We start from the raw sequence: 24,877 nt of genomic DNA on the forward strand, positions 1-24,877 counted from the left end.
TGTTTATAAGGCGCATTAAATTTATCGAAGTAAAAAATGCCTAATTCACCAGAAAAAATGACTCGCACCACAATTTCTGGTCATGGAAAGCCAATTTTAAGTTGGAATAGTTTAGCTGAAATAATATCGCAAGCCATATTTTGCACTTGAATAGTTTTTTTTTTGACATTTTGAAACATAGTTGAATACGGTTATGCAACAAACATTGATTACGCTTTAGAAAAGAAACTGAATTTTCATCCTCAATTTGAAAAAGAAGACGTGTAGTTTGTGTATTGAAAGTTGTCAGAATTATGTACTGTAAAACATACTAAGAAACATTATTAAGTATGCTTTGATTCATATAGAACATGATTATAACATCTCAAATATGTTGCCGAAGCTCCACCTTCTGCGCTTTTTCGGTCATATATCTGTCTGAAAAACGGTTTTATTGTTATGAACCAAAACACAGTAACTGGTCATATTGGAGTCGAAATAATTCCTATAGAACATGTTGTGTTACTTGGGATACCAGGCTCTACTCCATCTTTTACCGAAAATGTGCAAACCCCTTTTCTTTTCGCGTGTTCTGTGCACGGGCTGCTCTGAAGACTACTTGGAAGGTTTCCTGTAGGATGAATTCTTGGAAAATTTCCAGCATGTTATTCTGGGAAGAATTCTTGAATTTTTTTTGGAAAAAATCCTTGTGAAAATCCTAGAAATAATGGCTGGAAATATGTGAAGAAGATATCTAAGAGAAATCCTCTAAATTTGTAAACCTGAATTTCTTTTTATTTGTTAACTCTTCCAAGAATTAAAAAAAAAATCAATATTTTTATGAAAAATCTCCGACAAATTCGTCTATATTTTTTCATATATTCATTTTCAAGTATTTTTTTTTCATTTATTTCTTGAAGGGTTCATTCTAGAAATTCTCCAAGATTTCATCCTTGACATTTTTCTAGAATATTCCTTGAAGAACCTTATCGGAAATCGCCCCAAGTATTCCTCTAAGTGTTGCTCCAGTAATTTATCGTGGACTAGGAAACCTTTAAGAACTGTTCTTGCATTACCCAAAATTTTCCAAAGGTTTTACCAGCAATTTTCAAAGACATCTCCTAGAAATTCCACCAAGGATTCATTATTAACCTGTTCCAAGGATTTCTGTTAGTCATTTTCCTAAGACTCTTATAATTATCTTCAAAGGGATCTTCCAGAAATTCTTCCCAGAACTTTAACACGGATTCTTGACACAAATCCAGAAGGAGTCCTTGAAGAAATGCCAGAGTGACTCTTTGGCGAACTTTCTCAGTAAATACTAGAAGGAATCTCTGAAATATTTCCTTGAGAAATACCTGGGAATAGGTTTGGATAATTTCCTGCAGAAATTTAAGGAGAAATTCTCGGAAAATTACTGATAAGAAACCTAACTACTATCCTTGGAGGATTTTAAAGCGAATTCTTGAAGTACTGGTCAATGAAATCTACGAAGAAAAAGTACGTGAAGATATTCCTAAAAAAAAATCCTGATGTAATCTTCTGAGAGATGCATGAAAAACTCTAGGAAAAGTTTGCGTGTATTCCTAGTGAAATTCTTGAAGGAGATTTGATGGGTTGCTTGAAAGCAGGGATGCCATATATACAGATTTTCGTTTTATATCAAATACAGGTTTTTGAGCTGGAGGAGCTATTTTGTTTTTGTTTTTATTTTCCAGCAATTCGTATAAGTAAAGTATGGGAATATCTATCATTTCATTATCCACTTTGATCTCTACTCCCTTATACTTATGAGTAGAAAGAGACCGATATAGCCACAAAATCATCAAGTTAATTATAGAATACGGTCGATAAATCAGTACATGATATGAAAAGTTTGGCTCAAAAAGAAAAGTGTTCTATCCAATAAGATCGAAAAAGCTAATAGGAAGAACACGCCGCGATATAGGCATACCTCTATGAACGGAGTGAGAATTCCGAAAAAGCTACCGATCGATAGAATTTGTGATGAAAACAGAACAATACATAGGCAGTCGGGTGCCTGAAACTTTTGCCAGTCTTGGTAAGGTGGTATGAACTACCAACCAAGCCGATCTGTTTAAAAGCACAGGTCGCACGGCAGAAGTTTCACGCATTCGATGTATTCGTTCAATACATGGCCTACTTGCCTAATTTCACCTTCTATAAAATTTTCACACTTGTTCGCTACCTAGCGAGTTCTATCATATCTATCATTTCATTATCCACTTTGATCTCTACTCCCTTATACTTATGAGTAGAAAGAGACCGATATAGCCACAAAATCATCAAGTTAATTATAGAATACGGTCGATAAATCAGTACATGATATTTCAAGGTATCTTCATTTCCGATAATTGTTCTTCAAGGATTTGTGCAGATAATTTTCTCAAAATTATCCCTGTAATCTTTCGAGAAATCCTGCAGAAATTCTTTCTACAAATTTGACACTGATTCCTGACACAATTCCAGGAGAAGTCCTAAGAGAAATGCTTGAGTGACTAGCACAAATTCCAGGTGAAATTCCAGGAGAAATTCTAGGAAGAATCTCTGAAATATTTCCTTGAGGAAGACCTAGAAATTTTGAAAGGTTATTTTCTGAAAAATATGTTTATTAATTACTAATTCTTGTTAATTAGTTGGAGAAATGTCTGGAAATATTTTTGGAGAGATTTATGGAAAGATTTGAATAAAATCCGGGAATAATCTTTGGAGAAATCCATACGAACATTTTTGAAGGATTTCCGTAAAAAGCTTCAAAGAATCGTTAAAGAAATGTTTATTCTGAATAACCCGTCAACAAAACAAAATCACCATAATGAATCATTTTGGCAGAACTTAAGTTTGCCTCTAAAATCACTTGATTATTTCCAATGATTATCGACCTGACTTCATACTTCACTTCATACATACACTTCTAACAATGGCCTGCTATTTATACTACTGCTTTGAGAAAATTTCTAAAACAACTTTTGGATGTATCTTCTGAAAAATACTGGGTGGAATTTTAAGAGAAAACCTTAAAAAAATCTGATGTTTGGACCATTTCTTGAAGGAAACATTGGCAGTAAAAAAGAAGATGGATCCTTTATGAGCTTTCTTAAAAAATCCTTGAAAACAAATGCAGAATGAATTTTGGCAGGAATAAACGAAATAGCTCTCATAAAATGGAAAGTTCTGCAGGAATCTCGAAAGAATAAAAAAAAAGAACAGTTTTAGGAAAACTCTTTGAGAAATGCTTTAAGGGATGTATAGATAAATTACTGGTGTCACCTTTAGAGGAAATACTTGACATAATTATTGAACCAGCCCCAGGAGGCATTCTTAAAAGAATCTATGGCGAATCTCTTGGAGCAACTTAAGGAATAATTCCATAACAATTTTTTGAATGAGTTTCCGAAGAAACACTTCAAGAAACTTCTGAAGGACTTTTGAAAAAAATCCTTGAACAAAGTTTTGAAGGAATCCTCAAAAGAATTAGTTAATAAATCATTAAAGTAAATTACGTAATATTTTTTAAAGAAATATATGAGTAAATTTTGGGAACAATTTATAAAGGAATTCCTGGAGGAATTCCAGGTAGAATATCTTATGAGAAATCCCCAAAAAAACTCCTTGGAGAAATACCAAGGAGAATACTTGAACGAAGAGCAGAAATTTCAGGAATTACGGCATAAGGCTTTGGTGTAATTTTCGATGGATTTCTGTAGAAATTATTGGAGGGATTCCTAAAGGTGTCCTTGGAGGAATTTCTGAAGCATTCCGTGTAAGAATTCCCAAGAAAGTCCATCGCGGACTTTTTCAATCCTTGGCAAAGTTGCCGCAGCAATCATAGGAAAAAAATCTTTAAGAATACTTTAGAAAATTTCAGAAGGAGCCTTTGGAGAAGTTTCCGAAACGTTTCTAGGAGAATTTCCAGATAGAAACATTTGTGGAATTTCAAAAGGAATCTTTGGAATTTTCTTTTTAAGAATCCATTAGGATATTTCTGAAGATATCATTAAAAGTATTCCTATAATCGGAATTGAGGGAATTCCTGAAAAATTCTTGATGGAATTCATGCATTTATTCCGGAATGAATCTTTGTAATTTGGGTAAATTGCTAGTTAAATTAAAAAAAAAAAAGACACTACACCGTCTTCAGCCAGAGGCTGCGCAGACTGAACATTACTAACACGAGACAACGGACAACACACATAATACCCAGTGGCCCAATGGAGAATTTTCCGTTCGACGAAAAGTTTTCCCCGACTGGAGCGGGAATCGAACCCGCACTCCGAGGCTTACGAAACGCCTAGACGACTGACGCCGCTAACCGCACGGCTACGTTCTCAATTGAATGCGGGAATGATTTTCTGAAGGAATTTTTGAATTACTGCTAAATGTGAGTGCCCTGATTATTGCGGATACAAGCTTTATCTTATGATACAGGAACTAAACGACATGCTTGAGGTTCTCACAGGCTAATCCATAATCATGTGGCGAAAGTGTGTTTATGAATTTCGTCACAAATTGGCGCTAGATAGTTTCAATGTATTGCAAAGTTACTGAGATCCATATCTTGAAAATAGGCGCTTGAATTATAAAAACAATCACAGTTGGAGCATAGTGAACCAACGAAAAGTTGTTTATGATATTGAAAAGGATAGTAAAGTAAAATCCTTTGAGGAATTCCAGAAGAACTTTTTGGAAGAATTTTTGAAACATTTTTTGGATGAACTTTCGAAATTTCTGAAGGATTCCTCAAGGAAATGCTGAATACAATTTTGTTACATTATTCGATTAAAGCTTTGGGTGATTTTTTAATGAAGCTCTGGTGAAAGTTATTGAAAATTCCTTCTAAGTAATTTTGGATTGAATCTTTGGAGGAATTCTCTACATTTTTTCAAAAAGATCCTTTCTTCTTTTAAAAATATTCGTAAAAAATATGAACAGTACAAGAAAAATTTTCGAAAATGTCAGAAGGAATCTGAGGAAAAATCATGACGTAAGCCTTAGAGGAAACCCTTGGAGGAATCCCCGATTCAATATTTGAAAAAAAAAAATGTTGAAGTAGTCCCTGGAGGAGTTTTTAAAAGAGTTGTAGAAACCGAAGCAAACATTTCAGAATAAATATTCGGATGTTCGGAGTGCTCCACAAAAGATTTCCTAAACGAAATCTTGGAGAAATTTCTGTGGGAATCCATCAAGGCATTTATGAGTATATTGCCGGAGCAAAATTGGAAGTAATTCTTGAAGGAATTCTCGGAAGAATACTGGGAGGAAGGATGGAGTAATGCCTGTGGGATTTTTCACTGGAGGGATTCCCAAAGAATTCATAGGAACATTTCAGAAGAATTATTTGGAGGAATTCCAGAAAGTTCCCTGCGGAGAGTTCCTGAAGGAATAATCGGTCGAATTACTCATCTTTGAAGTTTTTTAAAGAACCATTCGTGATATTCCTGAAGGAATCCTTGAAAAATATTTGTTGGAATCTATAGAGCAATTCTTGATAGAATTCATGCAAGAATTCTGGAACAAATTTTTGAAGAAATGTTTGCATGCTTGGAGAAATTTTTGAAGGAATTCTTGATGGAATTCTAAAAGGAACATTTAAAGGAATTTACTGATATCTTTGAAAAAAAGTCCTCGGTCATTTTCAGGAAAAAAACCCTGCAATTCTTTAAGGAATCCTGAGGGCAATTTCGAGAGGGTTGGATGCACTATTGAAGGAATTCATGAAAAAAAAATTACTTAATTATATACTTGGAGAAATATTTCAAAGGATCCATTGATATATGTTTGAAGTATTTAGGAATAAATTGCTTGCAGAGATTTCCGAAGATATGTATTCCTACAGACGAAGCTTCAAATTCATCCGAAGGAATTCTTGAAAGAATGCCTGATATTTCGTTGGAAGATTTTGATCAGAATTCCGTTCCTTCAAATTGTTCGAAATAAATCTGAAGGGATCCCTAAAAAAATATCATATAGGAAATACTGGAGAACTTCTTGAAAATAGATATTTAAAAAAAAATCTTGGATGAATCTCCAGAGAAACTAGTACGAATCGTCAAGAATATTCTGAGAGTGTTCCTTACAGGATCCACAAGTGAAATCCCTAGAGAAATAAAAAAGTGATATTTTTTTAAAATTTCCTGAAACAAACATGTTGTAAATTTCAAACATTGAAATCTACAAAAAAATAGACGTGATGATTGATGTGTCTTTTTTAATTAAAAGAACTTCTGTCCTGATAGAGTTCACTGTTGTAAGTGTAAGTGTAACACTGTGTAAAACTTCCCACAATAGTATCCAGTTATTTTTGGTGAGTGTTGTGTTCTGGTATCAAACTTCATAGCCGAGCGCATCGTGTCGTCGTACCGATTCTGCTCGGATACTTACTGGCGTTGTGGATGGCACCCGCCTCCAGATCCTGATCCTGCTGGTGGAAATCCCGATCGATACAGCAGGACCAGATCATTCCACCGGAGCAGAGGTCGACCGGTTTACCGCCGCCCAATACGCACGAAATCGACAGACCACACTCGAACTTGCGGCCCTTGTGCCGGCACGTCTGGGGGATCACTAGGGGAGAGAGAGAGAGAGAAAAAAGAAAAACGTGAAAGGAAACAAATCAATAAACGGTTTGATTTTAGTCGCTACTTAGTGAGGGGTATTATGCGTGCTGATGGTTGCATTTCGTTGATGGTTTCGCTCGACGACGAGAGTGAAATGTGAACAAACGTTTGGCAATGTAAACAGTTGATTGGTTATGCAGTTGGTAAGCTGTTTGTTTGGATTTTGAGGGGGCAGTTAAAAGGGGTAGTTTGAGAGCCCTAGTGACCCAGTAAAATGCGCTGGAAACAGCTGTGCATAATCGTTTATTCATGGTCGGTGTTGATGCTTTCGAATAATAGATCGTAATGGAGTAAGTCCTACACGTGTTTTGTAAGTACGCATACTGCTAAGTAGGACAATTTATTCACAAAGAGACTAAAGCTGTTTAATTAAAATTATGTAATGAGGCTGAAGTGGTAAACCTACAAGCTATCAAAAGTGCAAAAACCTGTAGCATTTTAGGACATTGTTCTTGTGAAATACCACATATAAACAGTAAAATAGCTTAAATTTTTATGACGCATTTTCCTTCTTAATTGTTGATAAATATACAATTGATACTTCTCCTAGTTTGATTCCCAGAACCACTTTGAAGTTTGCGTTTTACTGTCAAATCATACCAGTAAAACCTGCAACGTTTAAACTTTTTTTTTGCAATTTAAAAAGTAGGGTCTGGGACCATTTGTCTTACGCTCTAATTCAGCCAATTTTGAACATGACAAGATACTGTATGCATCTTAGTGGATTTTGTATCACGAGCCAATTGGTACAACATGGACTGAGCTAGAGTGCCATTTGGTCCCAGCCATAACACAGTCCTAAACACTTCCAATATTGGGAAGATATTAACACCACAACTGACAAATCACGAATGGCAATAAACTATATTTTCATATCGAATGAATGACTGTGTGTGTTGAGAGAGATGACGTTGTTGGTGAATTCTCAAAATCTACATGAATTTTAAATTTAAATTGTGACATCTTACCCACATATTTGGACAGGTTGTACGACAGAGCTGCCACATTGGGAACCACCGATCGAAATGCTGACATGTGAGCTCTGGGTTGTCCGTGGGTCGTCCGGAATTGAACTTGTTCAATTTTGTTGGATCTTTCAAGCATTGGTGAGGTCCATGTTTCGAAGACGTTTCATTAATTTGTAATTGCGCTTTGTGATCTTGTCATTGAGACGATCTTGGAAGTCGAATGAACATCGTTTTTGCTATACATGTAGATTAGACTGGGTCAACAAAGTCGATTTTTTGGAACAATGCTTTTTCGATTCCTTTTAGCGTCCAAAACAACTGTGCAGAATTTGGGAGCGATTGGTTGCGTCCCCGTATTCCGCTTTGTGATTGAAGTTTGTATGGAATTTAGTATGGGAAAACGTGCTTTTTTGCATTTTTCTCATAAATTGAATTTTTTCGTCTAAAACTATCTAACTAATGACGTTGAAGCATAGCCTAGGATATGCCGAAAAACTTTGCCGAAGACCGCAAAGTGATCCGAGACTTGTGAAAAAAGTTATAACGCACAGATTGCCTGGTGGTGCTTATCATTTAACATGTAAAGGAATAACATCAATAATAAAATCACAGTTTTTGGCCTAAGTTACCAAGCGAATAACTTTTTTCACAAGCGTCGGATCACTTTGCGGTCTTCGGCAAAGTTTTTCGGTATATCCTAGGCTATACTTTAACGTTATTAGATAAACGGTATTAGACAAAAGAATTCAACTTATGAGTAAAATGCAAAAAAGTACGTTTTCCCATACTAACTTCCATACAAATTTCAATCACAATGCGGAATACGGGGACGCAACCAATCGCTCCCAAATTTTGCACAGTTGTTTTGGACGCAAAAAGGAGTCAAAAAAACTTTGTTCCGGGTTGATGCGGTCAAATTTAAAGTTTCTCCATACAACGTTGACCCACTCTAATGTAGATTGACTTGGGTTCATTTTTTAGCTTCACCACATGCCTCGTCGTTTGTAGTTCTATCATTTCTTTCTCTATTCTTTCCCTCTATTCTACATGTATATCTCATGGGTATTAGGGTGTTCCAGAAAGTATGGGCACAACTATGTATAGCGAAAAAAACAACCATTTTTATATTCTTGTATTTTTATTCAAAGTATTTTTATTGATATCTATAAAGAGTTTATACATTAACAAAGGGTTTTTGTATGCAGAATGTCTAAAATGAAAAAAAACTTTTTTTTTAACTTCTGCACAAACTACCTTTTTACGGTTTTGCCAAATATCCAAATTTGAAACATTTTTTTTCGATATTTTTCACATGATATTTGAAAACATGTTTTCTCAGATGGTTAATTGATTTTTTTTATTAAAAATATGTTTTGAATGTGTGTACGGGTACATCAGAATTTTGAGAAAACTGAAAAATTCGCCTTTTCTATTTCTGGATAAGACATGCCTACTTAGGCCTGTCCACCTTTTCAAAAATTTTCTCTGATTCTCAAGTCCACCCCCATATTTTGATTGGCATCCTAAAAGAAGTAACTGGTCAAAATTTCAGCCAAATCCATTGAAATTAAGAGGTAAACCCTGGAAATCTAATAAAATAATAGAATTCGATCAGGAAACAAATAAAAAGATTGTCATTTAATTTCATGTTTATGTTATTTAGGCATTGTACTTCTTTGTATTCATAATGCTTAGCACAATATCTCAGGCTTGATAATAATTAACCTCATACAAATGTGTATGTTCAAAAGAAACCCTGGAACAATATAAATCCCCTCAATTGCAAGATTGTTGCTGTGAAATTTCTTTGAAAATCACTTGGGCCAAATGTAGTTATTTTTCTAAGGGGAGTAGACTTGGTTTTCTGTGGAAAAAAAATTCAGACAACTTCACAAAAAGAGGAAATTTAAACGGATTTCTCCAAGTAATCGCAGGAACTTATTACTTACTGTACCCGGAGATGCTTTACTGAGAAGTACGTGTTTGCAAACCCATTGTAGAGCATTTCCAGCCCAAAATATGAAGAAATATGCTATATTTCACTCGATATTTTTCAATTTGAATGAGATTTCGTTCATGTGTGGGATTTCGTGAAGCATTTACTTTTGCCTCAAGACATAATCATTTTTTTCTCATCTTACTTTTGAAAAAGACGTATGAAAAATACCTTATTTTCTTCTTCATAAAATTGTAACTCGAATATGGTCGAGATTTGAAATACAAACAATTTCAAAAATATGTTCAAAATCGGTCAACTAGTTTTTAAAAGATCGTGATCACCGCAACGACACTTTTTAAAGCACAATTGTGAGTGTACACAAATCTACAAATTTATCAGAAAATCCTCCAAATATTAAAGAAATTCCTCATGCGATTCCTACTGAAATTCTTCCAGGAATAAAAAAAACCGCCAGGAATGCCTTTGGATATTTCTCAAAAGAGCTTCTTCAGAAGTTCTTTCATTAATTCCTTTAGAAAATTACTAGCTTCCGTTACTTTTGAATTTTCTTCTAAGTTTTCTAGAGATTACTACAGAAATTTACCAGAATTTTTTTTTATAAAATCTGCCTGGATTCATTACGATATTGTTCCACAGATTCCTTAAGGAAATCCAGCAGGAATTCTTTCCGGAAAGTCTTCCGTGGATTATTTTTTGAATGTTCTTCTAAAATATCTTCTATATAGGGTACGAGTGCCATCAGTAATCTCATGCTCCCATATTCATCTTAGACGAAAACAAGCCTCGTAGCCGTGCGGTTAGGGTCACCAAGCTTATAATCGCACCATGCTATGGGGTGAGGGTTCGATTCCCGCTTCGGGCATTGAAACTTTTCGTGAGAATAGTTTCTTTCCCGTTTCCACTGGTGCATGCTTCGTTTGTCCGTTGTCTAGCGTTAAGTTTAATACAGTCTGTACAGCCGAAAGCTGAAGACGTTGTCCGTGTCTTTTTTTTTTTGAAATGCTTTTAGCGATTAAAAAAAAAACAAATTGCTCCAAGAATTTGGTCTTAAAACCTAACAAGGATTTTTTCAGAAAATCTATCATTGACATTTCAAGAAATTTTTTCAGAGGTCCTTTAAGAAATTTCGATAAGGCTTTCTTTAAACGTTTCATCGTGATTTTTTTTTAGAAATTTTGAAACTCCACCAGAAATAAGAAATATTTCTTGAGATCTCTTTGCAAAATTTTTCGAAAATTTGTTCTGGATTTTCTTTCGAGTTTTCCACAGGATTTTCTATAAAGGTTTCTCCCGAGCAGAAGGGAATAACAATAGCATAACAAAAATGCGTTATTTTGGCCAAATAACTGAATAATAGAATTTGTTATTTTTATGTTATTGACATAACATATTGAGTTATAAACTTGTCTGTCATAAGCGGCAAAATAACAAGTCACATAACAAAAATTTGTTCCTGGAAAATCAATTGAATAACATGTTTTGTTAGTGTCAATAACAACTTAATAACAGTGAATTTGGGAAATATTTCAATAACAAATTTTGATATTAAAGAGTTATTGATAACATCCCGAAAGCAAAATTAGTTATGATATCAAACAATCGCACATGTTCTTGAATAGGGTGCTAAAGTGGAGGCGATATGCGTACACTTTACCCGTGGTTAAATGAAATCATGTACGCATATGGCCTCCACATTAGCATCCTTTTCTACATCATATATGACTTCGTGTTGGCTGAGAATGCTATACATATTTAGACCAGCATGTGACCCGAGCAGAGGAGAATAGCAAGTTAATAACTACGAAATCACATAACCTGTTTTTATATCTTGTTTTGTTATTATTAAATTATTAAGGCATAGCTTTTCCATAACAAAGTTTGTTAGACAATCTCATTTTGTTATAATCAAGCTATTGATATACATTAACTAAATTACGTTTAAATAACATGTTTTGTTGAAGTACAAGTTTAGTTATTGTTGTACTATTGATCAACTTATCAGCAATAGCACAACAGTAACAAGTTTTGAAATCACAGCAACAATTCGACAATTATGACCTGTCCCTTTGTGTTGTTCCATTTTTGTATTCAGTTAAAAAGGAAATTCCTGAACGACTCCTTTTAAGAATTTCTTAAATAATTTTCGGATAAGCACTTGAAAATTATGGAGGAACCTTTCGAAAAATCCTTGGAGAAGTCTTCAAGAGAACTACTGGCGCAATTTTCTTAGAAATTCCGAAGTTAATTTTTCTGAGCAATTATTAGGATTCTTGGCAGAATCTTTTGAAAAACTTATGGTGAAATCCTCAAACAAATTTTCAGAAAATCTTAAGATGAACTTCAGGACTACCCGAGCAGAAGAGAATAACAACAGCATAACAAAATGCGTTATTTTGGCAAAATAACTGCATAATGGAATTAGTAATTTTCATGTTATTAACATAACATATTGAGTTATAAACTTGTCTGTCATAAGCGGCAAAATAACAAGTCACATAACAAAAATTTGTTCCTGAAAAATCAATTATATAACATGTTTTGTTAGTGGCAATAACAACTTAATAACAGTGAATTTGGGAAATATTTCAATAACAAATTTTGATATTAAAAAGTTATTGATAACATTCCGAAAGCAAAATTAGGGTAAAAACTAACTTTTTTTACTCATTTTTGGGTAATTATTTTAAGTGTGTTATTCTATTTTTAGAAAATAATAGGTCACATAAAAAAAAAATCGAATTCATTATAAAACTTACAAACATGGACGGGATTTGAACCTCCAATCCTGCTATCGTAAATTTTCAGTCGCCTTTACCAATGAGGCTATCACAGCACTTGCAGTGAGGGACGATAGAAGCTTTACTGGTTCTACGTATTGCCAGTTTCCCTATTCCCCCATTTCATGTTTGCCAGTCGCAGGACAAAAATAGACAGAGATTTGAATGCAAGATCAAACAATGAACCTCTCTCTCTTACCAACAGCGCTATCGCGGTGCGCAGACATGTGCACTGTAACACTAATAACAGTGGTGGCGTTCGCATGGCCCGTCGTCGGCTGTTTCGGAACAAAGAGAACGACGAAAAAGTTGCTAGTCGACTATTTATGATTGAGCTTCGTCATGGGGTGCATTTTGGCGCCGACAAAGATTCTTTCCAGACGGAGATGATTTTTTTTTATTTTTTGTTTTGTTCGCGAAGTGAGAACGGCGATTATACACGTACCTACGTGAGCGAAGGTAAAAGGTAATTATATCATATGGTCGGCGTTAAGTCAGAGGGGACCAAATAACAAAATTGACGAAAATTAGATTTTTAGGGCATTTGATTAAGAATTTCTTAAGCTACTTGGAACATTCACCCAATTTTCTTAATGTTACAATTAACGAGAGTTATAGCACAATTTTCTTTTGACTGAACTGCAAAAATCGATAATAGTGTGCAGTCAGAGTGGACCATATGCTTGATGCCAAGAGTGTTAAAAAAATGTGTATTGGTTAAAATCCAATATCCTCAAAATGTGATACGTTTCTAAATCGTATGACTCCTTAACGCATTTTATGATGATTATTGATCAAGAAAGCACGTGAAATTCCATTTTTGTTATGGGCAATATCGTATTTTACAGCTCATCGTGTTGAAGCATATTGTGGCATTTCGCGTGCAGACAGAGTGGACCATGTGTCTCTAAGAAAAATAGTTGAAATTACCTTATCCTTGGTAATTCTTTCCGAATCAAAATATGTTTGCTTAGTAGCTGTTGAGCATGATATTGAAATGTACCAATACCCGTTTCATGAAGAAATTCATTTTACCGATTATTTAAGAATTGTGTACTTGGTTCACTCTGTCTGAACGAATTGTTGAAAAATGCCAGTCCTCTGAATAAATTATTATGAACTGTGTAACTGCAATATTTCAAAATCGTACCAAACTATTAAAATACATTCAAAAGATGTTAGCCATTAAATGTTCAAGTTAAAAATTCTTAAATAGCTCATTAGTTGACTACTCTTCATGTGATATTGAACTGTTGTACTTGGTCTACTCTGACTGAACATAAAAATTGAAAATGGTAATCAACAGTCTAATTACGGAAAAAACCCTATTTTAAACTTTTTGCTCACATTATACACTACTCCTATTAACTGTTGTCCTACTTGTGCTTGATTTTTTCATCAAATATATTAAAACTTGAGTGTGAACTGTAGTTGGTTGAAGATTTTCCAAAAACCGTTTAGTCAGAGTGGACTAAGTACAATCAATTACTTAGAAATTTCTCAGTTTCAAGCTTTATTTTACGTTTTTCCGCGATCAATACAGAGCGATGATGTGATGAATGGTTATTAAGATTTATGGCAAAAATTCAAGAACATTTGTTGAAAAACTCAAAACTTATAGAGTTGCAAACTTTAAAGTCGTTTTTCTAGAAATTAATTAAAAGACACATGGTCCTCTCTGACTTAACGCCGACCATATGCCGATATGATTACTTCTGCAGATGCTGTTTAGTTTTATTCTGTTTGAGATTATTTTTAGTAACGAAAAAAGATATTTATGACATAATGTCAAACAATATATGATCGAATAATAATAGATCGAAAGAAAAAAGTTATAATAGACAAATGCAATCATCAATTGAGCAGAATTGTCTGTATAGTTGACATTTTTATTGATTAGAATTATTTAGTAGGTACCATATTTGCTATCTCCACTCTCACTAACATTCATTACTTCGTAATACATAGTCTGTTCGGTACTTTTTGACGTTATAATTAGAGGTTAGAATAGCAGTACTGTTAAAATGACATATAAATTCAACTAAGTTTACTCAATTTTGAGATGAAAAAAAAACTCATTTGCAGATGTATCACTTTTTGAAGCTAAAATTTTACTTAACCTATAAGAATTGGGCGTAGAAAAGTGATAGGAATTTGGCACCGTAACGGGACTGGGATATTGAAAGAAGGAAATAAATACAAAGATAAACATATCAATAGCCATGATGCTATATTTACCCAAAACTCAAATTATAGCAATGAATAAAATAAAAAATACGGAAGAGTCTGATTGATGAAATTTCTAGAAGTTGCAATGCCTTTATTTTTTACTTCATAATATGAAACAGCAGACAATAAAATAAAGAAGGTAAACTATGTAATGGTTATATCTGCGATAAATTTTCTCCGATTTTGACAATATTGTTCTCATTTGATCCAGATTTATTTTTTCCATCAAAAACAAATCCGACTGAACCGATCTGGTCATCGTGAGTTAAGAAAAAACCCGAATTGTCATACACGTGGAATTTTCCATAGACCAGCTGCAATTGGCTTCTTTAGTGGTGTTGAGATAATTCCATATTCACAATCTACATGCCAAACTGAGCCGAAATCCAAATTTTCATGAACTTTGGTGCCCGGGAACCTATTTAAAAATCGATTTAAAGTTTGTATGGGAGCGATTTGTCGAATCACCCCTCGTCGCATTTCGTACTGGGCGGAGCTGTCAAGCAGTTGCCCAGCTGTCAAAAGGTGATTTCAAAAAATCTTTTTGTAATTGAATTTAGGTATCAAAATAAAGTTTTAAAAATCTGAAAAAATCATACTGGCTTAAAAAAAGGTGCTCTTTCGAATAAAATCAAAAAATCAATATATTATTCTTAATTTCAAAACCCAATTGGTGATAGGTACAAATTAAGTACCTTACCAAGAAAAAAAAATGTTAAATTTAAATTTATACGTTCAATATGTAGTCCGTCCAAAGTCTTACACCGTACATCAAACCGTTTTTAATTAGATTTTGTTTTAGATTTTATAGAGGCATTTTAAAATCTTCTCCTGTGTGGTAGGGATAGGATTTTTCAAAACACCATCGTTCTTCTTCTTCTTCATGCGCCATCAGATCACCAATAGCATATCTGCCCAGCCTAGGCCCAAAGTATTGACTTCAAAGTAATCATTACGAAGCATAAATGTCAATTTCTTGATTGACTGACCAAGCCAAGGTTGACCGTAGCATTTTCATAATTCAAATCTCAATTTGTTCATCGAGCACATGTTCTGTTGTACTGCACGTGGATGTCAAAGCGTTTTCAACAGTGTAATTACGAAGCATGTTTCACGAGAAACCATATCTTTTCAATACGCTAACTCCAACAACGCCGATATTAGAATAGAGGAGCTTAGAAGCAAAGGGGTGTAAGTTACAAAAACCCACTTTCGAGTAAATGAGCTTTGAAGTTTTTCACCAGTTTTTCATCCCATTCAAAATGTATGGAGTTTCAATATCAACCCAATTTTCTCTGATTTACTGTAATTTTTCTAATCATCATAAAAATAATCTTTAAAAAGTTCTTGTGAGCTTGAAATCTGAAGATTTTTTTATATGTTCAGCTCAAACTCGACAAAACGGCCACTTACACCTCTTTGCATCTGGGCCCCTCAATAGCATAAGGATCAGTGTTGGTAAAAACTCAAATTCTCAAATCTCATGGTTGAGTTGTTTCACGCGCGATTCTTGACTCGCCAAACTCACCGCCGAAAAAATCATGCATGAGTTGACTCATGATTTCACTCATTCCTTTATTTCTTGGTGTTCTCAATGTTTACATCGAAGTTTTTAGGATTGTATGATAAAACAAAAGCAAATCTAGCGTACAACAACATTGATTGCCGTTCAAATGTATTTGGATTCGTTTTACAAGCGAATGAGATTTCAGCGCTTGACTCGTGAGTGCGAGATTTTGCATGAAATTCTCGCGCGTGAGAAAACGATTCAGAATCGCGTGCGAGTTTGCTCACGCAGGAGCTGTTCATGAGTGTGCTTTGAGTGTGAGTTTACCAACACTGATAAGGATATGTTCCAGAAAATTTGGACTTTTGGGAATACCGCGTAACCCAATCGTTCTATTCGCATAACCAATCAATAAAAAAAAAGATTTCTTATTCAAACGAAAGTTCACTTAAGGTTGAAGGATTCGTCATTGATATTACCGTCATCATTGAAATTTAGAAAGCAGTTTTCTCGTTCAAAGCACAAATGTTCGTTATGAAAATGTATTCACTGTATTCTAGGTGGAGAATAGAATGCAGTGAATACATTTGCATAACGATAATTTGTGTTTTGAACGAGAAGACTGCTTTCTAAAGTTCAATGATGACGATAATATCAATGACGAATCCTTCAACCTTAAATTGGTTCAAAGTTGAAAAAATATGAGTACTTTCAGTTTTGAGGGTAGCCGGATACGCTTCCGGCATTCTACGCAATGAAAAACAAGCAAAATTGCAGCCCCTCAACAGCAATTGAATGTTTTTTTTTTTTTAATTTTTCATTTACATAGAATAAAACTGTTTCCTTATAAGCATTTTCTGATCTTTTACCTGCTATCCATCGACCTTTTGCTCTACAAGCAATGAAAAAAAACGAATACTTAATCAAATTTCTCATTTTTTGTAATATAGCTAAAAATTAAAATTATTTCATATTCTGATATAATTGTTATTTTTGCAACTGAAAATAACAAAGTTATAACAGAGTTTGTTCTGATTTATTTGTAACAAAACTAGTTACAAAAGATTATAATATATTTTGTTATAATTTAGTTTGAAAAAGTTTGAAACAGTCCATGTCATAACAAAATTATAACATAATTTGTTAGATATATCACATTAAGATATAATTATGATATATTCTTGTTCATCTAGTCGGGTATGGCCTCCACTTTAGCATCCTATTCTACATCATATATGACTTCGTGATGGCTGAGAATTCTATATATTTAAACCAACATGTGAGAATGCGAACTTCAGTTTCTCTCTTCCCTAATAGGTGTATTTTCAACTATTCATGTGCCTATTTTTCAAATAGGTAGATCCGACTTCATCCTCTGGAACGACAGGGAAAACATGTGAAATACAAAATATTTCTGAAAAATCCCATTCAAAACCATCTACAATTTTGGATTCAGCTGTCTGTATTAGCTTCGTTCAAACAAGTTTACTCCATAAGTTTGACATTTTTATCATTGAAATTCACATGTCAAAGGCGGAATCTGGAACGTCCCTTTGAAAACCTTAAAAACCTTCAATATCGTCTGCTATGTTCTCGTTTAGATGTATGCAGGGTACTGCGCCACTTGGGCAGTGGCTGGTATTTTGGGTACTTTTCAGCTACAACTCAGTCAATTTCAGAAAATTAGCAAAACCTCGCGCCGCCCAACAGGGACTTTGTTTTGTACACATTACAGCACCTCCATGTCACGTAATATACCACACCTCTTATCAAATGTGATACCGTAAGCGTACCATACTTTGCGCACCTAGGGCCTAACTTTGCGCACTTTTCAAAAAATCGTTAAACAGTTTTTCTGGTGCATTATGCAAACTTTTTCCCACGGAATACTAGCTGACTAGTGATATGGGGCATACACTTTGTCTCAGTTTGGATGTAATGATAAATGGAAGAGGAAGACAAATTGATGAGTGAATATGCAGTTGCTTTCCCTCAAATGCTGTAAATAACGTTGTAGAATGACGTAGGTTTTGTTTCAAAATTTGTTTTAGTTTAGATAGCAATACCATAAAGTATTTGTGCACTCTCAATAATACAATAATAACCAAACTTGTTCCACAACAGAATGTAATATTGAAATGTTATTTAAGGGCTGCATACCAATTGCTTGGTCATAACAAAATAAGATTGTCCAACAAAACATGTTATGGAAACGTAATGCCTTGATAATTCAATAATAACAAAACAAGATATAAAAACAGGTTTTGTGATTTCGTAGTTATTAATTTGATATTCCCCTCTGCTCGGGTAATGATCACAGGAAATTCTGAAGTAACCCTTGAAGGGATTCTATGCAGGATTCTGGAGGAATTTCCAGAGGAGTCTTTGAAAATCCATGAAAGATTTCGTCAAAGAACTCTCGGAGAAATTTCTGGAAGATTTTTGGAAGTTGATGATTAACCTGGGCTTGTTAGGGGAATATCTGTAAATAAAAAGAAAATCGCGTTAAGTACTGTTCCTTTTAATTCCACTAAGAATTTGCAACCTTTGACAGATACGTATTTCGACCTCAACTGTAAGGTCGTCTTCAGTGTCTTGTACAAGAGTCAAGTACAAGACACTGAAGACGACCTTACAGTTGAGGTCGAAATACGTATCTGTCAAAGGTTGCAAATTCTTAGTGGAATTAAAAGGAACAGTACTTAACGCGATTTTCTTTTTATTTATAAAAGGAGTTTTTGATGGAATCCTTGGAGAAATAAATAGAGGAATTTTTAGAAAAAAATATTGCAAAAATTTCTGGTGAAAGTCCTCTAGGAATCCTCAAAGGAAGTTCAAGAGAAATTATAGCAAAATTTTTGAAAGAATTTTGTAGAATCTAGGAGGAATATTCGACATAATTCTTGAATCCAGGGAAAAATCGGAGGAATTAAAACAATCTTTCCAGGAAAATTGTAATAATCTGTACAATATTTCCAATATCCCAAAAATTTTCTGCAAAACTGTTGAGCCTTCAACAAATTCTTCAGTTTCCATGCTGAAAAAAAAAACAAAGGTGCTTCGAAAACAATTAAAGTATAACAGTTTATAAATTACAGGGGGAAATCGAAGCTCGTCGTATTTGATAATATAAAAATTACTAAAGTTCGATTATCTTGTGACCTTAAATCTCTTAGAATGAATTAAAAGCTGAATATAGTATTTATCGATCATTTGTAAATATTTCTTACGTCAGAGTGATGAACCTCATGTTATTGGCGGGTTTGTGAGATAAAGCAAATAATTTTATACAATAAATATTATAACTTATTTAGTAACGAGGTTGGTATCATAGCAAATTCTGCTCTCCGATTATTATCAATAACATATTAATATCAAAATTTGTTATTGAAATATTTTCCGAATTCACTGTTATTAAGTTGTTATTGAAACTAACAAAACAAGTTATTGAAATGGTTTTCCAGGAATATTTTTTTGTTATGGAATTTGTTATTTTGCCGCTTATGACAGACAAGTTTATAACACAATATGTTATGGTAATAACTTTAAAATAATCGATTTTATTATTCAGTTATTTTTCCCAAATAACACAGCTCCTTATTCTGTTGTTATTTCATTCTGCTCGGCGAGAATGGCAGAACAAACATTGCGAACTTCAGTTTCTCTCTTCCCTCATAGGCGTATTTTCAACTATCCATGATATCTTTTACCACAAATAGATCCGACTTCATCCTCTGGAATGACATGTGAAAATATAAAATATTTCTGAAAAATCCCATTCAAAACCATCTACAATTTTGGATTCAGCTGTCTGTATTAGCTTCGTTCAAACAAGTTCACTCAATAAGTTTGACGTTTTTATCATTGAAATTCTCATGTCAAAGGCGGAATCTGGAACGTCCCTTTCACACTCCACCTTCAATATCGTCTGCTATGTTCTCGTTTTGATGTATGTAGGGTGCTGCGCCACTTGGGCAGTGGCTGATATTTTGGGAACCAGTCAAATCAGTCAATTTCAAACCTCGCGGCGCCCAGCAGGGACTTGGTTTTGTACACATTACAGCACCTCCATGTCACGTAATATACCACACCTCTTATCAAATGTGATGCCGTAAGCATAACTCGCAAAATACTGTAAATAACGTTGTTGAATGACGTAGGATTTATTTCAATACTTATTTTTGTTTTGATAGCAATAGCATAAAGTATTTGTACACTCTCAATAATACAATAATAATCAAACTTGTTCCACAACAAAATGTAATAATGAAATGTTATATAATGGCTGTATACCAGTAGCTTGGTCATAACAAAATAAGATTGCCAACAAAACATGTAATGGAAACATAAAGCCTTAATAATACAATAATAACAGAACGAGATATAAAAACAGGTTTTGTAATTTCGTAGTTATTGATATGATATTCTTTCATGAATACTTGAAATATATTTCAAGAAATGTTTAACAGATTCCTTCAGAAATTCGTTCATATACTTGAAAATTGCCGCTCGAATGTGTACAGGAATTTCTTCATGGATTTACTCAGAGTTCCTTCAGGATTTCCCCCAGAATTTTTCTACAGATTCTTTAAGATTTTTTTTAGAAATATATATTTGGATTTTCTCCGATAAAAATCATAAATATAATCTAATATATTAGCCTCAATAGTTTTTTCTAGGATTCTTAACAGGCACCTATCTAGACGTTTTTCTAGGTATCTCCACAGGATTTTTTTTTTCAATAATTCGCCCACAGAATGCTTCAAGAACTCTGTCAGAAACTCCCCAATGAATTGTTATAAAGGATTTTTCCATATTTTTTTCGCAAATAATTTTTAGGTAATTTTTTTTAGGAATTCCACGAAACTCCGGATAAACTGGATATCTTCCAAAAAGCATCGGAAATTCCTGCTGGGATTTTCTAAGAATATATATTCATATATTCCTCCAGAAATGTATTTAAACTTCCTAAAATTAGCTCTGGAGCTAAAAGACAGGATTTAAGAGAACACCTGCTAAAATTACTTAACATGCCTCCTCGTTTTCTAGAAAAAAATATGATGACAGGCTTCTGGAGATATTCTGCAAATAATTCCAAGGAAAAAAATATTGTGAAATTTCTAGAGAAATTCCTGGAGATATCCGTGAAATCTAAGAAATTGTGCTGGTATAACTCATGCAAAAATTCTCAAATCCCTGAAAACTTTTATGAAGGAATCCTTGAATGAACTCCTAAAGATACCGCTTAGAAAAAATATTATTAATTTCCGAAGGGAGTGGTACACAAAAACCCCAAACCAGCAGTTGGAGGAATTTCTGAGGGAAATCTTGCAAATAAAATAAAGAATTCTTTAAAGAACCACTGAAAAAAAAATAAAAGAAAATTATTTTTTATAATAACATTCAAAACACTACCTGGAAGAACCCTCTGCAGTTTTGAAATAAATATTTATTGAAATGTTCCTTGACACAATCTAAGAAAAGATTCTTGAGCAATTTCTGTAGGAATTGTTGAATGAGTTCTGGAAAAATATGAAAGTATCCCTGAAGGAAGGTCTGAATACTACCAAAGTTTTTCCGACACGAACAACTAGAGAAACCCTGGAGGAATTTTTGGAAGATTTTCTAAGGAATTTTCTAGAGGAATCCCGAAAATCTTTGAATAGATGAAGGATACTCTGGAGAAATTCAAGCACTGTGGAGCGGATCTGGTGTGATGGTTAGAACACTTGACTATCACGCCGAGGACCTGGGATCGAATCCCACTCCCGACATACTCGCAAAATGCGAAATGGGAAGTAAAGCGTAGGTCCCGAGATGAACTAGCCCAGGGCTAAAAATCTCGTTAATACAGATAAAAAAAAATCAAGCACTAATTTCTGAAAAAGTTTTTAAAAAATCAGAATTTTAAGAGGAAAACCCTAGAGGAACTTCTGAAACAATCTGCGAGTCTTTGTGAAAAAAAAAATCTCCTTGTATTGCATCTTTCGAAGAAATGATTGGAAAAATGCGTCGAAGGACTTCTTGGGAAGTTTCGGAGAAGTCATAAAAAGTAACACCTGGAGAAAACTCTGACAGATTTCCTCCAGGAATGTATGAATTAATATATTAAAGAACACTACCATGAAATTATGTAGCAATTCCTGAAGAAATTTCCTAAAGAATCGCCTCCATACCCATGAGAAAATTATGAAGAAATTTTCGAGAACACTGGTGTACAAATTTCTAGATAATTTTTGAGAGAACTTTTTCGAGAAGCTCCTGAAGAAGTACCCAAGAAAATTCCTAGAAGAATTCATAAAACAAGCTTTAAAGGACTGACTGGAGAAATTTTCAAATACATGCATAATTAGGAATACATCAAAAAGGGATACCTGGAGGAATCTTTCGAGGATTTTATGCCCGAATCATTCTAGGAAATTCTGCGAGAATATTACAAGTAATCGTACAAGTAATCGTGTAAAATTTTCTTTTTTTTTCAGAAGAATTCTTGCTGAGCTCATCAAACAATTATATCAAGACCGTTCTATCCACGATAAGTACAGAAAAATTTCTTGATGGAATAAAATATAGATAAATCTTATTCTTCTTCTTCTTTGTGGCTCGACGTTCGCATTGGAACTTGACCTGCCTCTCTTTAACTATGTGTTCCTAGAGCACTTCCACAGTTATTAATTCTTTGCCTGCCATCGCATGAACTTGTACATTGTGTGGCAAGTACAGTGATACACTATGCTCAGGGAGTCGAGAAAAGTTTCCCGACTGGAACGGGAATTGAACCCGCCGTCTCCGGATTGGCGATCCATAGCCCGAACCACTAGGCTAACTGGAGACCCAAAAATATATAAATATTAGCTATTAAAATCCTTTGAAAAAAGTAACGTTGAACTTATGGATCTGAAAGACTCAGTAGTTATTCATGGATCTATTTTATCCTATTTATGACTTTTAAATATTCCACTTTTCTAGTGTTTGGTTCCTAAACATATGATATTGTTGTCTATGGATCGCCAATTCGGAGACGGCGGGTTCGATTCCCGTTCCGGTCGGGAAAATATTCTCGACTCCCTGGGCATAGTGTATCATTGTACTTGCCTCACAATATACAAATTCATGCAATGGCAGGCAAAGGAAGCCCCTCAAATAATAACTGTGGAAGTGCTCAAAGAACACTAAGTTGAAGCGAGGCAGGCCAAGTCCCAGTGGGGACGTAGAGCCACAAAGAAGAAGAAGATTGTTTAAAAAAAAATATCCAGACGTGGGTGTTTCTAAAGATGCATATTTCTTCACAATTTAATGTGTTTAAAAGTTTTTGTCCAAATTCATTAAGTTTTAAAATTTGAGGAAGAATTGATTTATTTTAGAAATAGTTGGCAACTATTAGGCATCCCATATACGGAATCAATGAATATTTTGACTCAAATTTGAGGTATTTTGTACGACATTTACCTGCTTAATGCAGCCCTATATGAAACAGCTTGGTTCATTCAAAATATTTTATCTAAAATTACCAAAGACCGAAAATAATATCATCGTTCTTTTTATGGTCGATACTGTAGTGCTTGAATCTTTATGAAATTTTGAATGTGTATGATCTCTCTCTCTCTTCTTGGCGTTACGTCCTCATTGGGACAAAGCCTTCTTCTCAGCTTAGTGTTCTATGAGCACTTCCACAGTTATTAACTGAGAGCTTCCTCTGCCAATGACCATTTTGCATGCGTATATCGTGTGGCAGGCACGATGATAAAGCATTGTCCAGTTAGAATCCGGACGCAAAGGATAATTTATTGTGACGCTCCCAAGGATCAAAATCAATTTTTTTTACAGCCGTCTGATCATAAACAAGTCCTCTATTGATGGTGAAAATTTCATCGATTTTCTTGCTACGAGTGAAAAGTTATTTCAGATTGAAGACAAGTGAAGGAAAAAAATCTTGCACAGACACGCTGAAAATTAAGCGTGGTCAGGTACAACAGTTGCGAAAAATGTTAATCTCTCCATAACCATTATGTGTGATGTGCTCAGATGTTGTTAACCATGCCATGAGGAAGTGCCCAAGGAAGATTGAAGTTTATGTTCATGGATAAATCTGCTTGGAATTCCAAGATTTGCCAGGAAGTTCGAGCTCTGGACATCGTTTTCTCACATCAAGATTTTGACACCAAATGTGTACAAAGATGATAACCTCAAGAATCGCGTGCTGCTTTTCAAAAATGCACACAAGGGATCTGTACAGGTTTGAGCTAATTTGGTGAACTATCACGCCAGCCTGAGATGTGTAGTGGTGTCATCTAGACCTGTGCTCGGCGGCGGCGTGAGGGCCATTTTTGGCCGGCGGCGGCGGCGTCATCGGCGTCACGCCGGTGGCAGCTTTCGGCGGCGGCGGCGGCGGCGCGAATCGGCGTGACTAAAATTTGACCGTAATGTCAACATTGGCGAAACAAAGAAATTGTCTCTACGCTGTAGAATTTGTAGTTCAGTTTTTGCTTTTTCATGACCATTTATGACATGAATTATTATTATGTCAGTACACAGGGTGAAGTATTTGACCAAAAAGAAACCAATTCTCAAACATCTTGTTTGTTTCATTAGTGTCAAACAGATGTTTTTTTCTTGAGTTCATTTGTCAAAGATTTGACCCTGTGTATTATAACCTTACGTCTGAATGAGCACCTTTTTTATTCCTGTTCGGGTCCATCACTGTGCCCAGTAATTAGACCTATTGTGAAATCACCAGTATCCGTATTAATGCATGTTGCTTTACTCCATTGCAAATTAAGGGCAAAAATATAGATTTTGCTACCGTTTTTATTTTGTTT

General features: G+C 34.5%; 1 protein-coding gene and 1 long non-coding RNA gene across 3 annotated transcripts in view; one reads left to right on the forward strand and one right to left on the reverse strand.

The window, feature by feature from the left end:
* Positions 1-497, forward strand: part of LOC134287718 (uncharacterized) — a 100,935-nt gene extending 100,438 nt beyond the window's left edge. The window contains exon 2 of the long non-coding RNA XR_009997473.1: positions 134-497. This is a non-coding gene — a long non-coding RNA (uncharacterized LOC134287718). The remainder of the gene's footprint in view (positions 1-133) is intronic.
* LOC115253681 (serine proteinase stubble) overlaps positions 1-24,877 on the reverse strand; it is a 69,802-nt gene that overhangs the window by 34,495 nt on the left and 10,430 nt on the right. For both annotated transcript variants that reach the window (XM_062850314.1, XM_029853210.2), the window contains exon 2: positions 6,382-6,564. In XM_062850314.1, the coding sequence (XP_062706298.1) occupies positions 6,382-6,564 (183 nt within the window). The remainder of the gene's footprint in view (positions 1-6,381; positions 6,565-24,877) is intronic.

Source organism: Aedes albopictus, chromosome 2 (assembly GCF_035046485.1).
Source record: "Aedes albopictus strain Foshan chromosome 2, AalbF5, whole genome shotgun sequence".
Lineage (NCBI taxonomy): Eukaryota > Metazoa > Arthropoda > Insecta > Diptera > Culicidae > Aedes > Aedes albopictus.